This window comes from Thunnus albacares, chromosome 19, assembly GCF_914725855.1.
Source record: "Thunnus albacares chromosome 19, fThuAlb1.1, whole genome shotgun sequence".
Taxonomy (NCBI): domain Eukaryota; kingdom Metazoa; phylum Chordata; class Actinopteri; order Scombriformes; family Scombridae; genus Thunnus; species Thunnus albacares.
In genome coordinates, this window is record NC_058124.1 from 17,623,584 (window position 1) to 17,646,590 (window position 23,007).

Below are 23,007 nucleotides of genomic sequence, written 5' to 3' on the forward strand. Positions count from 1 at the left end.
TTAACATAACATAACATGAAGAGGAAGATTTTTATGGCTCCAGAGAGACCTGATCCCTCCCACTACCGTCCCTCTTACCAATGTAATCATCTCTATTCGGATATACTTTTAGCATGTTTTCTTTTTTTCTGTCTGAACCCTTTAAAGTGTATTATGAACTGTAACTGTGCTTTTTTCTTTTGTTGATTGTGCTGTATTGTTCCAGATCCCATCTGTTCTGTGTCCATATAAAAATTAAAAATACAAGTATTAAAAAACGAGAAATAAAACTTTATATCCAAAATACATGATAAAATATGATATAGTTATATTCTTCAACTTGTTATACAATAGTTACAATTAGCTCCACCTCAACCAGTTTCAATATTAAAATTCTAATATAATTGTTGATATGTTAATGCTCCAATAATGATCTGTGAGTAAAATGATCAAACAAATAATAAATAAATAAGACACAATAAGAATTCATACATAATATAACATAACATTTTGCTGAGAATACTTCTGCACATTTGCATTACTATAATTTTGAATGGAGGAGTTTAGTATTTTTATATTGTGATACTATCTCTTCTAAGTAAAAAAAATCTATATTTCTAGTATTTCTGTCACGTGTGTGTGTGCTTATAAGCAGTTATAAATAACATATTTGAAACCAACAGTATAGGCAAAAATAAATATTTTATATTTTTGTAATGTTTAGAGGGTAGAAATATTTATATTTACATGACATCATCATCATCATCATCATCAGTAATGATACAGAGAGGATATAAGCATTGTTCATGTTATTATTGAATTATTATTGTACAGTTGTTAACAGAGATTTTCTTAAAAATGATGGATTCTTTTCTGTGCATCAAATTTTTAAAAAGTACACTGACGCATGTGAATATAAATCAGTATCTGTATAGAGACGGGCTGACATATATAATATACATACTAGCAACACACATACAATAACAAAACGTAACCAATAGATTCAGATTCTTCCACATCTTATCAATATCAGTATTTGTTCTTATAGTGTAATTCAGCTATTAACCTTTTAGTGTTAAATCTTATTCTAAAGCAGAAAATAAATAGCAGAGACTAAGGTCTCCCCTCTTATAACAGGCTTTTTTTCACAACAGATTTTGACATACTCACTGGAAAAGCACAGGTTTAATTAATAACATCAATGAGCTCTGCATCCCATTTGTTTCTTTACTGACATGGCTTACTGGGACACTGGAAACATAATTAATGTTATTTGATGCACCTGTGCTTTTCTTACTTTGACAAATTACAATGCATGATGTTTTATTAGCCAACAAGAAGCAGTTGTTTTGTTTTTGTTTTGTTTTTGTTCTTTTGCAGAAATAAAATTCTACATTATAAATCAGCAGCAAACTTGTATCTCTTAATTGAAGGTTTGTTTTCATAAATTGATTTTTTTAAAGCCAAAAGCAGCTATATTTGAAGCAGAAAATTAAAAGGTGCATTTAAAAAGGAAAGAGAGTAACTTATATTCATGTGCGGAAAAAAAAACACCTGATATTATGGGATACTAAATTGTTGAGATGCAAAGGTTCAGATTACCTCTTTAATTGGTGAGTTTATTTATTTTATTTATCTCTATTATACAACTCTAAATGTGACTACAATGAAATGTGGCAATTTAACCAGTGATGTATAACTGGACAACCTTTCACTGTAGAGTTGGGGGTTATTACATCACTGCAGCTTATCCTCTGATAACACTGGTATTAAACTCTGACTTGATGCAACCTACAGATCTGAGGGATCATTTGAATCAGAGCTACATAAAGCTTTATAATATATCATCCAGCTGGTGCCTCTGTGGCGCTTCCAATATCCTGTAGAGCTGACGACACGACAATTAAACTGCAGTCTCAGAAAGCGCACAAGCCACTGAAAAACAAGTCATAAAGATAGCAGTGTTTACATTTGGAAAAGCTGGTGTTGCTCTGGTTAAAAAGCACATGTACCTCCAAAATGTCAGTTGCTCAAAAAACAAGAAAATAGTGATTATTTTCTTATGGATGTTCATACAGATCGTAAATTACACAACGGATTTAACATGAAAAGTGTAAAAAGATCCACCAGAAAAATATATAGCTTATTAAGATTCAAGTAAGAAAATAAAGTTGAGTGAAGGTACAATATTTTAAACCAAGTGCAGCAAAAAATGTGTAATTAAATAGAATTGAGGGTCTTTGTCTGGTTGTTCATCACTGAGCACTATAATCAGCAGCAATCAGTAACATTTACATTGATGGTTTCTTTGTTATGTTGTCGAGTTCAGTCAAAACATGACAAATGTCCTCCACCTTCCTGGCAGGAGCGTCTTTCTGAAGGTACCGAGGAAGTCATTCAGCTGAGGGAGGCTGATAACTGGGTCGGCGTGCGACCCTGCCCAGTCGGTCCACAGCCACGCTCTCAAAGGCCCTCCTCATCAGAGGGTGCTCCTCCAGGACCTCGTTGAAACTGTCAACACTCAGAGAGTAAAGGCGACAGTAGGTCTCAGCCGTCACGCTGGCTGTGCGTCGTCCTTGGGTTAGCAGGCAGATCTCTGAACCAAGGAAAGAGGGAGTCAGTACAATCCAAAAAAAGGAGAATTTCATCAGATATTATATGCAGACTGTAACTTAAATAGCCCAATTTGAAAGAAAACAGAACAATAGCAATAATTAGCTTGATAAGTAGTCAATACAGTTGACTCATCAATCCAGGCTAAACTCCATGACTATGTTTTAAAATGCCTCATGTGTGAAGGTGTGTAGAAAAAAATACAGTTTACTGTATTGCAATGTGACTATTACAAAACAATCTCTTGATTCATCGATCTACATAAAAGTACTTGGCAACTATTTTTAGTTATTTCAGTTATTTTTTTAACCAAAAAATGACAAAAATTCACTTCTTTTATTAATCTTCAACCAAACTAAACTGAATATCTTTGGGTTTGAGACTTTTGGTTGAAAAAAACAAGCAGTTTAAAGACATCATTTTGGGCTTTCGGAAATTTTCTCTACTTTGTGATATTTTATATCACATATATTTTATATTATTAATCTATTATTTGTGAAAATTATTGGCAGATGATTCGATAATGAAAATAATCATTTGTTGCAGCCCTACATACAATGTAGTGTGGATAATAAACTGATAAACAGATGAGCAGTAAATCTAGGACACTAAGAACTGCAAAGTGAACCACAGGGTCGCATATAGATTTGATGGGAAACTGTTTTTCAAAGTTGAAGAGAGAGAGAGACGAACTACTTACCCCCAAAATATGCTCCATCGCTGAGCTTAATCTCCTTACTGCCACGTGGTAGGATGGTGACAGAACCATGCTGGATGAAGTACATTTTACGACCCAGCGTTCCTTCTCTTATAATCAAGTCTCCAGGTTGGAAGACTTCAAAACGCAGCTTGGTCAGGATCACTGTCACAAAATGAGGGTCAGTGTTGGCAAACAGCGGCATGTTGGCTACTAGTCCGCGGCAGTTATAGCTGACGATCTCCTGGTGGGGAAAAAGAGAAGAGAGAAGACATTTAGAAACAGTCAAGGTGACACTGAGATATTTCTGTCTTTACTGCAGAAATGAATACAATTTACTGATTAATATGGACTGGCAGAGACTTGTGAATGTGCATTTAGTGACTTGTATTCTGTTGTTAAAATTAAAACTTCTCAGCAAATTAAGCCAAGAAAAGAGTTTTGTAGCTGCTTTTTCCTACCCCTCAGACCTGCCATTCTCAAGCAGTCCACCAGATGCCCTCAGACTTTTCTCCAGACCCTGCCATCTCTGCAATTACCTCATTCCCCTCACCTCTGCTTCCTCGCCCATCTCCCCTTCTCTGTCTCTCTGAGTTTAAGAGACTCCTGGTTCAGAAACCTCAGTCCTGTGCTGACAATCACGTTTCCCTCCCCCACACACAAACTATTCAGAGACGGTTGTGCCTTTGTCGCTGGTGTGTTAATGGGAATATGTGTTTACTTAAAGGAATTGTTATGAGAGTTTATTCAGGCTGCTGTCAGTTGAACATAAGAAAATACTTTTGTGTAGATTACCTTTTGTTTATGTAAATATGTACGGCAAGGAATCAGACCTGTCTTTATTGTGTTTTCTGGGCTTTTGGTTTTGTTTCATTGAACATAAATTTTTCACATCGTAATATATCAAAATATTGGGAAAAAAAATCCTATTAATATTATGATATTGACTTTAGAGCTGAAACAATAAGATTAATTGATTAGTCGAAACAATAAAAAATAATTAGCAACTATTTTGAAAATTGTTTTAGCCATTTTCAAGCAAATGTTGCAAAAAAAAAAATGTATATATACAACTTACAGCCTCTCCAATATATGGATTTGCTACTTCTCTCTGTTTTATATGATTGTAAACTGAATATATTAAGTTCTTAGATGAGTGGTTGGACAAAACAAGACATTTTAAGGTGTCACCTTGGACTGTGGGAACCTGGGACAGACATTTTTTCACTCTTTTCTGGCATTTCATAAACTAAACAATTTATCAATGATGAATCCATAATGAAAATAATCATTAGTTGCAGCCCTATATTGATTTAAACCTTATCATCAAGGCCCACATTTGTATCTGTTTAGGCATGTGTCAATATAAGAGAGAAATCAGGAAGTAAAAAACAGGAAGTTGATGAAAAAAAACACACCTCCTTGAGTGGATCACTGAGCTCTCCGAGGATGCTGTCTTCATCGAACATCTTGCCCTGGAATCGCTGCTCGTAATAATCATGGATCCTCTGTCTTACATCCGCCGGCAGTTTATGAAACGACATGTACTGCTCCACTTGCTTATACTAAAAAAAACATTTGTACAAACCACATGGTGATTTGACTTTCATGAGGATACAATAGAATTTCTACAGGATTGATGTCAGATGTGACATTTAGTCACATTTTCTACCATGTGTTTGCAGAAACTATTATTATTCCTAAGTACAATAATTACGCATTCATTCTATTTGCTTGACAGGCCTTTTTAAGTGGATTACAAAAACTCATTTGTAATGGGCATTAGCAAACAGTGATCCAAAACAAAGCTTTCGCCGTTTGTCTGTCATCCATTCTGCTTTCTCTTGTGAAAATCCTGCAAAGGGTCACAGTGAGGGGCACAAAATCCATTAGATAATACAAATATTCTCCAGGCATTTGGCACATTTTTCACAAATAGAGTACGAGCAAGTAAGCAAGCCTGTGATATAAAACATGGGAGTGATATTAAACCTCAAAGCTTGAATCACATTAGCGTCCACGTGAGGCTCCGGAGACATATTGTCCACAAAACAACTGCAGCTGCAGGTCAAAATGTTTTTAAGTCAGAGTAGAGATGATTACCTTCTCCTGATACTGCCGATGTGAGGCATCTAAGGACTGGACCAGGGTAGTTGCATGACCGAGGAACATGGCGTAGCAGGTGGCCCCCACAACCATACTGATCATGGTGAGCCAGACGTCGGTCAATCCCTCTGGAGGGTGGGCACCGTATCCGATACACAGCATGTGACTCATGGCCATAAACAGGGCGTAGGAGTACTGTAAGTGCCATGTAGCATTCTGGGAACGATAGAGTAAAAAGGAAAGGGAGATAAGAGAGGACACAATATGTGCTTTACATGACTACAATCAAAATTGGCTTAGAAATACCAAATGAATGCATCATAAATGAGGTTTTCGGTTATGTTTTATATTATGGGTCCGTCATTTCCTCATGATTGCCTAGATGTTTCCTGGAATGGAGCATATAACTTGGTACTAATTAGAGAGAAAATAAACTATAATAATATGTTCAATTAGATGAGAATTAGAATATAGATCAATACCACTTATATCTTTACGGTTCGTCAAGTGTAGCACAAAGACTGAATATGGTTGCCTGAGGAAGCTTTAAACGCCTTTAAAGCCTTTTCTGTGTTCTTCATGCCATTTAGTGCTTGTATTCATGCACAGCTTTGTCCAAAGAGGATTACAGGAAGTCACTTCACCTGGCAAAGAAATAGTCTGGCACATACACCCCTTCAAAACCACAAGTTGTTTTTTTTACACTTCTGCTTTTGTATGGTTTAAACAAATAAGATATAATGTGTTATTTAGTGAACTTAAGAGGTGCTGCTACGTGGACTTTGTTACCTTTAGACACAGCTGAAGTTAAGCAAAGCGGCTGCTGGCAGTAGCTTCATGTTTTCTGCACATACATGACAATCTTCACATCTCATAACTTTCAGCAAGAAAGCAAATAAATGCATTTCCCAAAAAATGTCAAACTATTCCTTTAATTAATTCAAATGAATTGTTAATATAATCCGGACAGTCTTTTGGTCTGTGCACAAATGTAAAATGTGTCTACAGGCAAGTGAACAATTCAACATATATGAAAACTTCCAACTATAAAGACATAATCAATAAATATTAACTTGGGTTTAAATGGAGCCATTCTTTCAAGAAAAAACTATTTTCCCTTTAATTTGTACCAAACTATAGTTCTTTCCAGAAAACCTCCTAGGAAGAAAATTAAAGACCCATAAAATAAATTAAATACATTTCCAGGTTTGATTATAAGGTTTGAGAATTTACTGATGACCTGTACTTACCACCATATTATTTTTGGAGACCCAGCAGTCTGGAGGAAAGTCCTGCAGCATGGGAACCATGAAGGTCAGGCAGCCGTCCCAGTGGCACAACAGCAGCATCATGCCAATCAAGTTGACTATACGCACCACAGCACTGGCCAGGTCATAAGTCATATGGAAAATCTGACAAAGAGAAAGTAAAGAAAAAACAATGTAGAACTGGAAATTAAAAAAAAAAAAGTCTTTCTTTTTCTCTCATCCTGTCTATAAGCACATGTCCTCATCCTTTACCTCTTCCCACTGGTGAATGTAACGTATGAGACGAGACAGTCGGAGGAGGCGCAGCAAACTGAGGATCTTGGTGAAGCGAACAATGCGGAGGGCGCGGGCAGTACGGTAGACATCCGTCGAGTCGTGCAGCGACTCCAGGTCGACAACAAGAAAGATGTAGTCAACAGGTATGGACGAAATGAAGTCCACCAGGAACCAGGAGCGGAGGTAATGCATGCGGATCTCTTTGGGGTCGAGGATGATGTGGCTGTCCTCTCCCGGGATGCCCGTGCGGAAGTTGAAAACCAGGTCCATGAGGAAGAGAGTGTCAGACATGACGTTAAAGGTGATCCACGGCGTGGTGTTCTGGTCCTCAAAGAAGGTGATTCCCCAGGGCAAAATAACCAGATTACTCATCATCAACAGCAGCATCACAAGGTCCCAGTAAAACCTGCACAGAACAAAAGTAGATTGGCTTTAAAGTCACAGCAAAGGTTGAAGCTCTGCAAATTTAAACTTGCACAACGTAACCTAAAACATTTTCTCATTTTTGCTACACAGAGATGCAACTGCATATCTCCACACCCAGTGTCTAGAAATCACTGGACAGGATATATAAGTGGAGGTTACAGATCAGAGTGAACAAACTCTGAACACTGAACAGTATGAAGTGCACATTAAAAATTAACTTTTTACTCCCTATTAATAAAGTAATATGAGTCCTGTTGACAGCTGAACTAACAAGTTGAGGTTTTTGCCCCTTGTTTTAGTGCTTAATATGTTCACAGTCAGCGTAGTAATGAAGCTGCTTAAAACAAGAAGTGAGACACTGAGTTGACTCTAGTTCTTATTGTACATAAAGGAGGTGGAGCGTGTGTGTCTGGACAGTTGATAACTGATGGTATTTGATGCACAGTGATTAATTGTGCAGTTCTCCAAAAGTGTACATTCATTATAATTTTCCTGTACAAAAAGATACAGGCTGACATAAAGCTGAGTATAAGAATGAATGACTGTCTGCATGTTTGTGGATTGTGAAGATTATGTTTACACATGTGTGCTTAGCAAATAGGTTATAAACTTACAGACAGCAATGCAAACGTGTCTTCTTACTAGTTCATACCTGCTCTTGGTTTATACATGTGCATATACACTCACTGGCCACTTGGGTTAGGGTACACCTTTACAATCTAATGTAATCCAAAACAACAGCTCTGCCATAAATTCTATTTTTACAAAACTTATACATTTTCAGTTTTTGTTGACATTGTCAGAAAGGTGATAATTCTACTTTATGTTTATTATTAAGGTCAAAGTGTTCCTAATATTTTGCCCCCGTCATGTATGTAAATGGAGTGGACAAAATATTAGGAACATCATTCAATATAATGCATTCCAGTACACCAGTATCAACCACTACGACCTCAATAATAAAACATAGAGTAGAATTATCACCTTTCTGACAAATGTCAACAAAAACTGAAAATGTAGAAGCTTCATAAATGTTGTATAGGATCAGTTGTTGTGTTGGATTGTATTAGATTGCAAAGATGTACGTCATGAAGTGGCTGGTGAGTGTATATACAAGTAACATGAGCCTGTTTCCAGAATTCACAAAAAAAATCATCTTGTTTCAGAGCATTTTCACATCATGGTCCCTTCTTATGCTCTTTTAGCTCTCTCTCTGGAAACCTTTAAGGCCAGACTTCAAACTCACCTGATTCCTCTTCCTACAATGTCTTGTAACCTTCCTGTTGGTTTGTTTTTAACTCTTGGCATCCAGTAGGTTTTATTCATATTGTTCTCAATGTCTTTATTTCATATCTATTTTGATTTGTATTGTTTCTAGTCCTGCTTTTGTTTTCACTGTTTTTCTTTTTCTTTTTGTAAAGTGTGTTCAGACACTTGTGTGTGATAATGCACTTTAAATAAATCTTGACTTGACTTGACTATTTGCGTAAAAGTGTCAAGTTGTTAAACCCAAAGATGAAAGTGTGAGCACAAGTAAAGTGATTCATGTGCATCAGTGCATCGAGATGTTCAAAATGTATTTACATAATGAATGAGTCAGTCTACTTCTGAAAGTTGCATGATTTGAATTAAAGTGACAGATTATGAAACAGTTACTAAAGTCAAGTGAGGTCATCCAATCAGGAGAATGGTGAATGACCCATTTCAGAGTGACCCTTACTCTTGTCACAGCTCCTGTCACAGGAGGAACCCCTTTCATTAAACATGTATGGTGTTTGCCTTATGAGGCTCCCACTTTACTATCAGGAAGACAAAGCAGAGAAGAAGAACACATCACTATCACTAGAAACGTCTGGCCTGCGATATGCCCTCTGCTGCTTCAGAGTGTTGAAGTGCAGACGTCTGTGCTGTACATCGCTGCACTCATCACTGTCCTGCTCCATGTCATACATACACCAATTTACCTGTAGGTCTCCAGTGTCGCGTAATACGCCGCGGGGACAAGGTTTTGGGTTTCCTTACAGACTGTTTCCATCAAGTGTCAATCACATCAGGTCTCTCTCCTGTTCTCAGCCTCTCTTTCATTACAGAGGCACAGAAACAGAATATTTTTCATTACAATTGCAGTTCAGTGATGGCAATTCGAACCCCACATGTAAGAAAACGACCTCCTCCTGCTTCTTCTTTAGCCGGTCGGATCAGAGACACAGGAACCGATAGATTAGTTCCTCATTCTCATTCATGTTTATCCCCCCATCAATCTCTTTTGTCCGTGTCTTCTGTGTTTACACTCTGGTTTACATGACTACTTATCATCTCCTCTCATGTTGCAGCAGATTAGTGGTTCCTTGCTGCTAATAACGCCCCCAAAGACTCTAGACAGCATTAAAGCTGTTGACGTGAAGCATGCACATGTGTGTGTGAGAGAGAGGGAAGCAGATATATTTCTGCTCTATCAAAACCTTTTAGACGAGCTATTAATAACACAGGAGTGGAACAGGAGTAGGGTTGGACACTGATAGCGGTTTATGTTGAATTTTAATGCATTGTTGAATCAGCTATTGACTATCAACAATTATTTTGATTTATTTTTTCAATTAATTGATTGTTTGGTCTGCAAAAAGTCAGAAAATAGTAAAAAGTGACGTCTTTGTCCGACCAACAGTTCAATACTAAAAAATGTTCAATTTACTATAATATAAAACTAAGAAAAACAGAAATTACTCACATTTAAGACACTGGAACTAATTAAAGTTTTACTTAAAAAACTTTTTAAAATACTTAATTGTTATCATTTTTGCCAATGAATTTCCTATTAATCACTAAGCTGTTAATTGATTAGTCATTTCAGCACTTAAGTTTGGCTTTTTATCGCTCTTTTTACCTTTTTAAAGCAACAAAAGTCATAAATAACTAAGAACTGGTGCTCAAAGTCTGACATTCAAATAAACTTAATTCAGGTTTTGGCAGATATACGACATATTTGCTGTTAAAGGACAGGTGGGTAAGAGACTTTAAAGGATATGGCTGGCAACTTTCTATATTTTCATATTGTCAACAAATCACATGTGCAGAGCAAAACCAACAATGAATTGATCTACCTAGTTAAGTGTTGTGTGTGTATGCAAAACCTTGTACTAAATTGTAAAATAACTTCAGTACAAATCAAGAGGTTGTGATACATAGGACGAGTTATAACCACTGTAAATGAAACACATTCCCATGCATGCACAGTAGCGTCTGCCTTACATGAAATACTCTCCATAGACTGAAAATGTGATTAATATTACTCTTTGGAGCTGTTTCTAAACAAACTAACATGACCAAACTCTTTGTGATGAAGGAACATTTCATCCTGTGCAGCAGTGCGGCTCACTAGTGTGTTTTTAATCATTTTTGGACAACAACAGAGGTCTACAGCACAATGGAGATGATATATCAGGCTTTGGATCCACACTCAATACTTGTAAGTAAGTAGACTGGGTTCATTGTTGGTTTGGCTCTGCACATGAGATTAGTTGACAACAAGAAAAATATAGAAAATCGATAATATCCACTTGATTAGACTATTTGAAGCCTCATATTACCATCTCATAAACTTTTGAACACATTTTTGCACAAAACGAGGACTGTAGATTTTGTCCCCCATCACTTACATTTAAAGCATGTTAGGAAGGGTTAATCTAATGGTCAGTATGAACAGGAGGAATGATTACCTCAAGCAAAACCTCTGCCAATGTTCATTTGGGCTCCTGACTATTCTTTTGAGACAGACAGAAAATTGTAAACCTGTCCTTTAAGGTCAACAACTACCTGTCATTTTTTCCTGTCGGTTACCCTTTTTCCCCTAAAAGTGATCAGAATAATGGAAAGTTTGAACATCTACTCCATCTTTTGACAAAGACCACATAGCAGGGAATAAGTGGCTCTTGAGTTGACATTGTTTTGTCAACCACCCAATTTTTTTGTACACCAGTCTTTGTTATTCCCCCTTTCTCTACCCTCATTTCCTTTCACTTTTCTGTTGTCCACCTCTGAATAAAAGCCAAAAATACATTAACAATATTGTAAAAAAAAAAGATAAATCAGACTCTGAGTTTAACAAATTTGGTTGTTTTAGTAAATTCAATCATCTGTTTGACCTCAACCCTTTAACAGAAATGCTGAGCAGAAAAAATGTGCTGCTCAAACTCATCCATTTTAAAGGGAAGTTGGAGCATAAGGTTTAAGGAGAGCAGGCCTGCAGTAATCCCCCCTCAGCTGTCTGTGTATTATTGCATAATAGAGCAAGATTGGAATTATACGGATTCTTATGGGCAATAATCCCTGTGCATGGATTTATCCTCTCTGTCTGGCATAGGCCGGATGTTTAAAAATTGTTTAAATTCGATGGCAGCTATTATTACTGACCGCATAGACAGATTGCTCGAGCATCACTGCAACAAAGCTGAACGATCTGGCAAATCCTCCAAACAGTGAGGCCAAACTAGAGCAAGAAATTATTGGATGGTTTTCAAATGGAACAAATTGCATCTCTTTAATGATCAAGATCAATGTGGTTCTCCCTCCTCATAAACAAGAGAGAGAGAGAGGGAGTCGCCAGTGGTATCATTAATCCAGAGGATCTTGTCCTATATACTGTATCACTAATCAAATCCCTTCATCTCCTTATCATGTGCAAGGAGCCATGACATCAGCTACTGTTCTGCAGTCTGCCCTTGGAAAAATCGGATCTGAGCGCTGTCACTGGCACTTTTGTGGAATAAAAACTGGCTGCTTTCAAGGGATCTGGAAGTGGGGAATCTTTTGTTGAGAAAAGGTTGCTGACTACTGTCCTCTCTTCTTCTGCATTAGAAATAAATAAGCTTAAACCTTCCCACACACTGAAATTAAGAGGAAAGTGATATTAATCCAACCTCATCATTACCTGAAGTCACTGTAGGGGTGGATGATCCACACTCCAAAGGATTTGACCCTGGCCTGCTCAGCGGCAACACCTTTATGACTGCCAAACATGCGCAGGGAGAACTTGTTGACCCCGGGCTGCAGCATGGAGCCAAACCGCAAGTGGAAGAAGGTGGACCGCTGACGCTGTGGGGTCTCATCGCCACCTTCTTCGCCATCCCCGTGGATGTCCAGTAGGCCATCGGGGTCAGCTGTGTAGTCGTCATTGTGAGTCTTGACCAGAGAGAAGAGTGTCTTGGTCACATCGGCCTTCTTCTCTCCTTTCGGGGAAGGGGAGCTGGGGGGGCTTGCCCTCTGGGAACCACTTCTCCATCTCGAGAAGCGGAGGCTGCTCCAGCTGCGGTACCTGGGTATCTCTGGTTTGAGGGCTGGGGTCTCGCTGCTTGTCTGGTCGTCCATACTCCTGGAGGGGCTGGTCATTTTTACACTTTGCATTTTAGACTGAGCTAAGAGGAGAGCTCTATATTGTCTATTTGATTTAGCTTGTTGGGGCCTGACTATAAAACTCACTTTCTAATAAAGTTTACAGCAGATACCATTTCTCATTTATTGTCTGATTCTACTATTACTTTACATCAAATATATATCCTTAAATTAATTTAGACAGACTTTAAAATAACATGTAGGTACTTAGATATAAAAATATAAGACAAAACATCCTTAGGAGATACAACAGCAGCTAGAGAAGTTAAGCTTTCTACTGAATAACACATAGGCTACACATTGCAAGTCTTACAATAGAAACAAAGACTTTCCCCTTACAGTTCTCACAACATGAATCCAGAAAAAGTTTCAGCGTCCATTAAAAAAACAACTTCCCTGTCATGGATGTCCCTCGGCTTCAGACGCATGTGTCCGCCTCCCGTTTGACCATGAGAAGACGGACGCAAATTGCCAGACAAGGCTCGGTAGCCTTCAGTAATCGGCTTGTTGGCATAACTGCGTCCACTCACCTCTCTCCTCCTCCCCCTCCTCCTCCTCCCTGTGGTGGAAGTGCCCTCCCCTACCTCTGTAAACTCAGACGGGTCCCGGAGCAACGGTGCGGCTGTGGGTCAAGTTGCGCAGTCATGCAGGACGCGAAGCCTCCGGGTCAGCAGCGACTAAAATAATGGTAAAGTATATAATAGTAGTAGGCCTATAATAATAGCCAGTACCTGCTGTATGTCATTTGTTACACTCAGTATTTTTTATCATAACTGGCATACATTAAAACAGGTGGTTAACTTTCTCTCAATGTAGAAGAAATCAGTTTAAAATATTCTTTTGAAATATGTCGTTAGGGTTGAAAAGAGGAGATGAAACTGTGTCCCAAATTACCAAACATGTCACTGAAGAATAGGGTCTAGGGTTAGGGTTAGTGTCAACTAGCTACAACAAAATGATGAGACACGCTTTGTAAAAATATCATGCACAATTCACATAATGAAATTGATCAACATTAGGCTTTTAATTGTCCCTGTGAAATAAATAGCCAAATAAAAATGTGCGTACACTGTAAAAAAAAAAAAAAAAAAGTTATTTCACAGAAATTTACTGCATTATTTTACAATTGTTGTTTTTTCTACATTAAGTGTAAATGCCATAAAAAACAGTAAATTATTTTTATTAAAGATTTTAACTGTAAGATAAAGGCTGTAATCTGTAAATTCATATATATAATAATAGATTTTTAAACAAGATTATTCAATTACTTAATGGTCTTGAATGTTAAATTACATTGAATTCTATGTAAAAATACAAAAAATACACATCCTATTACTGAATGTAAAATTAAGGCAACTTTCTGTTTTTTTTACAGCAAAACTTTACATTTAATGTAAACCAAATTTAAAAAAATAAATAAAATAAAAATAAAGAAATGTAAAAAAAAATGGTAAAAAGTCTGGCAGCAAAGGTTGCCAAACAGTTACTGTCAAATAACAGTAAAAAAAACCTTTAGTTATTCTACAGAGAATTAAAAAAATATATATACAGATATTTACTATAGACATTGTCTGCATTTTTACAGTTCAACTGTTATAAAAAATGTTTAAAAGTATAAATCTGCATAAAAAATGAAAAAATTACAGAAATACCTTAAAATTACCTAATTTAAATAAAGGCTTGTTTTTATGCAGTATTCTTTTGTAAATTCCTAGGATTATCCAATTTATCCTTAAGAATGCCTCATCAAAGTACAGATTTCTGAATATAAAACACAAAAAGAGTACAATTACAAAAGTACAATTACATTCAAATGACCCTCCTTTAATGTCCATTAATGGTATCTTGAGAGCTTTAGGCTTTTATTGTATGTGATTATCCAATCTATTTACAGTAAATTCCTGGTAATGATGCATTTATGTAATGATAGCTTACAAAAACATAATTTTAATAATCATCACTTTATATAGACATTATTTGACAGTAATTACAAGCAACTCTCCAATATATTTGCAGGATTTTCCATTAATGTATGAGATTTACTGTATATAAACAGTATTTGACAATAATTACAAGCAACTATCAATATATCCATCTGAGACTCTTCTTCAGAGGAATATTTTTTGTATAATGTGTGTACACTGCCATCATTCTTCAAAACCTGCCACTTATAGGCAATTTGAGGCTAAAGAGAGCTATTGTGTTTAGGTCTTGATGCACAGCATATTGGTGTTGGGGCTATATATCAATATCAAATGGTCATAAAATGTGTGTTTGTTGTATCCTGTGTTCCATCCTGGTTGTTGAGACTGAAAGATCTCTTAATGATTGACATTTACAATTATGTCCCCTCCCTGTTTGTAATCATATCAACATGAATAAATCACAGATGTTGGTATAGTGGTCTGCCAACTCCTAGCAGTAGAGAAGGACTTATGCAGCAGTTATTTGAAGAGGGGGTAACAGTGGTGCTGAGACAAGTAGGACCAGCCATGCATGTTTAAACACTGTATGAGCCTTTCAACTAGCCTGAACATGAACCCTCACTTCATGACCTCAGCCACTCCACAGTTCAACAAGACGAGCAAGGGCTCTTATAAGTATAGTTGGATCAATCAATGTAATAATTGTGACAGATTATACACAGTTGATATACCTTCAAAAATATAATTTATTAGTACAGTTAAAGCCCAACTGTGGGACTTTTGTCTCCCCCCTCTGGCAGTGAGAGTAATTACAAAAGCACTGTCAACACATGCTTACATCATAGGCTCCACAACAGCCTACTCTGTCACTACTGTTGCAGCTGTAAAACGGTGGATATTTTTTTTTTGACATCGCACAACCCCAGTGAAATGGAATGTTTTACTATCAGAATTTGATCCATTTGGTCCGAACATTTGAAAGTGCAGAAGAGCCGCATGATTTAATTATTTTATCCCCATTCAAATTAGCCAAGAGCTAACTGGACGTTAGCCACTCAGCCAGTGGAAGTCTGGTTTGCATGCTCTGCCCATAGAGCATGCGCAGTGTACTATGAAATGCAGAGAGATTTATCTGGCAGTGGTAGGCTTAATCAGCATTGTGTGAAATCTGTTGTCTTGTTTTTTATGAATATGTATTATTGATGTCCAAATTATACATATGCATGTGTATGTTCTATGGGGGTTTTGCACATGATTGGTCTTCATATTTGCATACATATTTTTTCTTTATTGTTAATGTGTAAACCTAACCTATAAATACTTATAAATATATAAATATAAATACTTATTAGATTGATTTTTTTCTTGTTACTAGTTTTCTTATGTATATGTATTTTGTATTTTCTATGGAGGTTTTGCACATGATTGGTCTACATATATACATACATGCATTTTTATTGTTAGCATGTAAATCTATCAATCACTTACTTTGCTGTTACTATCACATGTGTGATATATTGAGTATATCTATTGGTAACTCATCTGGCTGTTGTAACCACAGAATGTGTTGTATTTCCTCCTATTAATTTTTTTATTACTATTTTCTTACTAATATTCTTTTGATTAATATTTGTCTCTTGAGGATGGTTGTTTGTATTTATGTAAATTATGTTATGTTGCAGACTATTTTTTAATGAGATTCTGAACATGATGAGTTTACATATGTTGACCCATATACATGCTATTTTTATTGTTTGTTTGTAAATCAGATGATCACTATCTGGTTGTTGCAATCACATAATGTGATATATCTCCTTGGATGGCTTAAATTGTCTTAAATTTTCTTCTTATTTTTTTTTGTTAGTACTGGTTTTTTGATGATGCCTGTTTGGATGATTTATAGCAGCTGGTTGTAATCACCTAACCTGAAGTACCAGATGGTTTGTCACACAGAACCATCTGAGAAGTCATCCATGGAAAATGCATAACTTGAAGCCTGACAAGATGGATTCTTGCATGATCTCGTGAATCCAGTTGCCACGCAAGGTAAGTAATCACCAGCAGGTTCCAGCAGGTTCCTGGTTCCTGTTTATTAGGGGTCACACCCACAATTGTTCCAGTAACGCTGAGGAAAACCAAGGGCTGAAACATGTATGTTTTTTGCTGCTGTGCATCATTAAAAAAGTGATATACACTTATTTGTGAGTGCTGATGACTTATTTTGTTATTTTTGTGAAATGCTGCCCTAACAGTGTTTTTTTTGTTATCATACACATTGACATGTGCAACACATCAGTGATTTCATTTCAAAAACTGAAGGTATTCCACTATAATAAAGGCTGTAAATCCACTTTAAAAATGTTGGAGGCTGTCTCCTGATACATTATGTTAGACCACAACTTGATATGTGGCATCCATGTGTTTTTTCCTTGTGAAGATGTCATTTGTAGATCTGATTTTTCTTCTCTAAATATTAAGACCCAAAATGAGTCACAGTCAGTCTACATCCAACAAAATTCAAGGCCCTTATTGCAGTCCTACTGCTCCCTCAAATCCTTAGATCACTCCACCATTTCTACAGGTCGAAGGGAACAAAGAGCAAAGAGCAGAGATAATATGAATATGAATAAAGCTTTACAATGGTTTACAAATGGTTACATATATATATATATATATATATATATATATATATATATATATATATATTAGCAATAGGTGAGAGATGTGTATAAGACAGGGATTTGATGCCAGGGCTCAACAGGGGCTTTAGCTTTGATAATATGGGTAATATGGGGGTCAAGGGATGTAAGACATGGATGTAAGACCTCAAATGAGTTGAAAAAACATATAAATGTAAACACAGAAAAATGTCTCTTTATAGTCTCTGTGCTTCAGATAGATCAAGTAAGTGCGCACAGATTCAAATGAATGAGTGTAGTACAATCATTGGATGAATCATGCTGCGGGGAGATGATCTCGACCAATGACATTGTTTGAGTTCTGGGGGCGGGTCTGCCAGGTGTGATTCATCCAATCACTGTGCAACATTCAATTGTTCGAATTTACGCGCACTTTGTTGATCTCTGTCTGAAGCACAGAGACTGTAAAGAGACAATTTCTCTAGATAATGTGATGCAAGTCATTTCCCAAGCCTGTTGATTCAAGGATAGTAAGATAGTAGCATTCAATGCTAACTACAACTTTACATAACTAAAGCGTTGACGTTGCATAAGTGTCAGAATTTTAAAATGTATGTCGAGTCAGCAGGGCTAACGTTAGCATTTGCCTTTTGTATGCATCAAGTACGTCTGTGTGGCCTTAGATAACATAACGGTATGTCAGTCCTAATCAAGCTATTAACATTAGCCTTGAATCAGAATCTTGCATTAGTCATAGTAACGTTAAATAAGTTACATTTGTCAGCTGACCAGTAAGTTAACGTTACATGTTTAAGCTCCTATTGCATCCTACAAACAGTTAAACAAAAGGCTGTGGGAAGTTGTGACCTGACAAAGATTATGAGTGGCAGCTGGTATTCTAGTGTTAATAAGTTTAGCCAGTTAGCTTGATAAGTTACTAATACTATTAATTAAACAACTATTAGACCGCCCAGCTGCTCCTACTTACCGCTAGAAGTTAAATACGGTACCGATAACCTGCCAAGCTGCCAATAACCTACAAAGTAAGTTAGTGTTGGTGTCTGTGTCATAAGCCTGGTTGCCTGGTGGTAAGCCTGGTTGTTTTTCTAGGAGCCTGCTGGTCCAGGCTTTGAGGCTGCAGTACTGTTTACTGGGGTTTGGGTTAGGGTCAGAAATTCAGCTGCAATACACTTGGAAAATAATAGAACAACTCAAAATATGTATGTTTTAATATAATGTTAGTATATCAATCAATGTGTCACAAATGTATTGATAAAATAAGTATTTTAATCATGATAATTATTTGAAGTTTAAGTTGTTTTGCATCGCTGGCATAGTTTTTTTCTGAAACCGAAAATGTACCTGTATACCTGCGCAGAAGGAGGCTTGTGATTTTGTCCCCCATCACTTACACTGTAAGTGCATTATGAAGGGATTTTATAATGGTTGATATGAACAGGAGGAATGATTATGGCAAGAAAAAACAATTTCAATGTTAATTTGGGCATCTGACTGTTGTTTTAAGACAGACTTGAAAAACTGTGAACCCGTCCCCTAAGTCACAGGTCATTTATTTTTTCACTTAACCTTAAAAACTATGCACAAAAAGCATTTAAAACCTCCATTAAACTCCAACAATCAACCCAGGAATAAATCCTTTAAAATAGTATAACCCTCAATGTTTTATACTATTCTTTATACTTTCAAATTATTTTTTACATTCTAATCAATAAAATTACATTTAAAAATATAGATTTCCAATTGCTTGTTTTATCTGACCAACAATCCAAAACCCAAAGATATAAAATTTGTATGAAATTTTAAAATGGCAAATGTTTGACATTTTGCTTAATTAATTAATGATTAAATGATTATCAAAACTGTTGGCTATTTATTTTATATTGATCGAATAATTAATTATTCTGTTTTTCAAATAATAAATGTCCTCTTCATGAGTAAAAGTAAAAAAAGCATATACTTGCTCTTTAGAGTTTACTGCCTTGCTCAAGGGCTACTTGACTCCAGGACTTTTTTTTTGTAATTGAACCTCAGATATTCGACCTCACAAGCTTGTAAAGTTGCTGAGAGGTGTCAACAGCGCTGCTCTCCCCTAGTTTTTCCCTGTCAGTGACTCGGTCAGTCTCTAAATCATTGTATAGACTCCTACAGCAGATCACATTTCACCTTTGTCGGCCATGCACTCTCTGAAACGGCAGGTGTCGTGTTCACGGTTCCACTAATGACTCAGACGCTCTTACAGGCACACTTGAGAAGCTGCAGTCACAATTACTGGGACGCTCCTACTGTAGCAGCTGCTCCTTGCTATAGTTTAGTGTTTCGGATATCATGGTCAAAGTTCATCGGTAAATGGTTAATTTTTTAAATAAACTAAACCTTTAACACATTATAGTCTTGACAGACAACAAGGACCAAATTACCAAATCATTTTTTTGTCATTTATGTTAGTCTTTAGCCACCGCTCCTTTTTACCATTTCATAGCAACGTATTGGAGTGCTGTAACTTTGTGGAATGATGGAGACAAACGCTGTCACAGAAGTGCTATACAAATAAAGTTTTATTGATTGTCAGAACAGCTGAAGACTGAACAAGACTGTTTTTCATAGTGCATGAAAAGTGTTTCTTTTCTTTTATTTGAAAGGCACCATGTACAGTTTTAAACATAAATGTTACCATTTGATGCACTGTACCAGAGTTAACTTATAGCTAGTTTTCATCTGCAGTCCCTTGTCACAATTAAAACATATTACAGCACAATGACAAACAGTACTGAGCCAAAAAAAACATAATACAAAGAATAAAGAATAATATAGAATAAACATAGTACAACAGATACAAAATAATGCAGGATAGATAACACAAAGTTACACACAACAGCCCATCACAAGTAGCCACAATGTCAACTAGAATGACCAATGAATACAAGTTAAAATCAAGAATATTTGTGTTAATAAGGATAAAATGTAAAATCAGTGGTTACAGCGCTGACTAGATTTCTATTTTGGTTATAAAAGTACTGAAGGAGCTGCAGCTCTTCATGTTGCCAAGTCGGACGTTCAACTGAGTTGTCGCTGTTATAGAAAATGCTGACCATCCAAATGCAGTGTGACGATACGGTACAATCTCTTTTAGAAGATATTCTGGAGGATTTTATAGAGTCCACAGAACGAAAATGCACAGTCACATAATGAAGGACGGGCCAAACCATTTAAAATATCCTAAACAAGGCACAAATTTAAATGTAATCTAAAATTCTCAAAACTCAAATTGTATTTCTTCAGTATCATATGGTTGGCGGACTGTATTGGAGATGCAGGGTTTTCTCTAGACAGTGGCAGTATGTAATAGAAAAGACCTTACTGTGTGTTCTGTACTTGCATAGTGCTTTCATTAAATACTACAAATAACAAAGCAGTTCAGTGAGAGCAACCTCCATCTCTCTACATCATCAACTTACAAACACATCAATGTTTTGGTATAAATTTTAGGTCAGAAACATTCATATGTCAGTCACAGAAATGACATTACAGAGTATAAAAAAAAATGCAACCAATCTGGAAGATGTGTTATTTGGTCGCTCATGGTTTATTCCTGCCCGGTTCTTGTTTATGGGTGGGGTCCAGCAGCTTTCGAGTGCACAGTTTCCTAAAAGACACATTGACATCATTATTATTATTATTATTATTATTATTATTATTATTATTATTATTATTACAGCATTGTATGTATGCTCACTTTCTGCTAATGTTAGATTTTTTTAGATAACCTTGTGTTTTTTTCTGACTTACATGGCTAGTGTGTTCTTCTCCACATAATCACATATCTCTCTGCGCCCAAACAGTTGTGCTGTCAGAGTATCAATCTCTCGTTTCCAGGCATCAGACTCAGTTTTTAAGGCATCTTAGTGACAAAGAAAACAAAAGGAAGGCTTCAGATCTATTCTGTAATTCTTACATTTCACCACACGGTGGCACTGTTAGCTGAGTTTAAATTATCTGTGAAGTAGTTGTGTGTTATACCTTTGATCTTGTTGTTTTCATTCTCTATGCTGGCCAGCTCATCATCTTTCATTTTCTACAACAGTGTGCGAGAAGTGTCAGTATAAACACGACATGACATGAAACTTGTGATATACAAACACTGAATATTTACATGTCAGCTTTAATCCTCTACAATCACCTCATACCTGTCAGACCAGTGGGAAGGCTCTAACAGCAAGATGTGTCAGGGAACAAAATCCACACTGTGTCCACAGTGTCATTTTGTTCAAAAATGCATTTAAAAGTATATCTGAAGCTTATATGAGGCTTCAGCAGTTGCATAAAAGAAGCAGCAGTAGTAGCATCCCAAGTAAAAAGTGCAATATTTCCCTCTGAAGTGTAGTTGAAAAGAAGTAGGGGTGTTAAGTTTAATAAAATTGAATTACTCAGGTGAACCTTAAAATTGAGAAAATGTACTTAGTTACCTTCCACAAACTTCCCAAGGCTGTGTGAACTTCGTTTTCATAATGCATAGGATGATAAAAGTGGTTTTACAGTAGATGCAGGCTAAATATGTTTCCCAAAGGGTGCATAGTGTAGTTCACTGCCATATTAAGTGTAAACAGGGAAGTGGTAGCTCTGCATCATCAACAAATATATAAACTGGTGGTGAATATTTGTTTTGCTTCCTGCCTTTAATCATTGATTTACTGATGTGTTTTACATGTTTTGTCCTTCCTCCGTAATGGTACGTTTAGCATTTGCAACAGTAAAATGTAAATGAAGAAACACAGTGAACATGTGATAAGCCATGCTTTCCTGTTATGTCATATTGTGTGGATTTTTTTGAGGAACAGAAAGGCAGATGCTGCACGAAAATTAAAAAAAAAAAAAACTTTTCACCTTTTCTGCTTGGCAGGCGTCATTTTCTTTTTTCTTCTTCTCAAACTCCGGAAGCACTCTGGCCACCATGCCCTCCATTTCCTTCACTAAATTATTCCCCAGAGCCACCAGTTTTTCCAATGTGTTTTTACGATAGTCTTCATCTGTATATTGAGTATCAAGCTCTTCTGACTGTGCTTTCAGCCTTGCACTCTCTCTGTTTAGCCACACCAGCATTATAAATTGTACCATCACAAACATCAGCAGTGCAATCAACACCAAGCTGGATAAAATCAACAGAACTCGCATTGATGCTGTTTTGGTGGCTGTGGTGCGGAAAGAGTCAAACAAAAGAACAAAGAGAGAACAATAAACACACGTGTAGACGCAGAGTGTACATTCAAGCTCTTATCACAGTGTGATAACAAACATCATTTGACTTCAGACTGTCTACTTTCTGAGTCATATGTCCTCTTACCTTCTCTGTATGTAATCCACTTTAGTTCCTGCTCTCACAGATTTTCTCTCCCTGAAGACTTCAAACTATCAAGGCAAGACAGAAGCTGCAGGCTGTCACTTGCTTTACCGTCAGTGTCAGTCAGCGTCCTCTCACATTTGCCTCCACCCTCTTTCTTATCAAGTTGGTTTTGAGTTTCCCATTGCAAAGAGACTCAGCAATTTATTTAATATTCAGTGTGGCTGGTACGGCGAGGCGATGTATGAAGTACAAATGTGCCCTCTGTATATGCAAATAAAATGATTTCACTGTGTAATGAGGAACTGTGGATTTCCCACAAGAGAGGAGCTGA

General features: G+C 36.6%; 1 protein-coding gene across 2 annotated transcripts; it reads right to left on the reverse strand.

The window, feature by feature from the left end:
* Window positions 1–664: 664 nt before the first annotated feature.
* hcn3 (hyperpolarization activated cyclic nucleotide-gated potassium channel 3) lies at window positions 665–13,285 on the reverse strand. 2 transcript variants are annotated; one of them, XM_044334704.1, is made up of 8 exons: window positions 13,093–13,285; window positions 12,293–12,742; window positions 6,916–7,345; window positions 6,646–6,807; window positions 5,393–5,611; window positions 4,708–4,854; window positions 3,293–3,533; window positions 665–2,575 (listed from the first exon to the last, which is right to left on the reverse strand). In XM_044334704.1, the coding sequence occupies exons 2-8, from the start codon at window positions 12,727–12,729 to the stop codon at window positions 2,373–2,375; spliced, it is 1,839 nt and encodes a 612-aa protein (XP_044190639.1). In that variant the 5' UTR covers window positions 12,730–12,742; window positions 13,093–13,285; the 3' UTR covers window positions 665–2,372. The 2 variants fall into 2 exon arrangements, with proteins under 2 accessions (XP_044190639.1, XP_044190638.1); XM_044334703.1 differs by having other exon boundaries at window positions 12,293–13,285.
* Window positions 13,286–23,007: the final 9,722 nt, after the last annotated feature.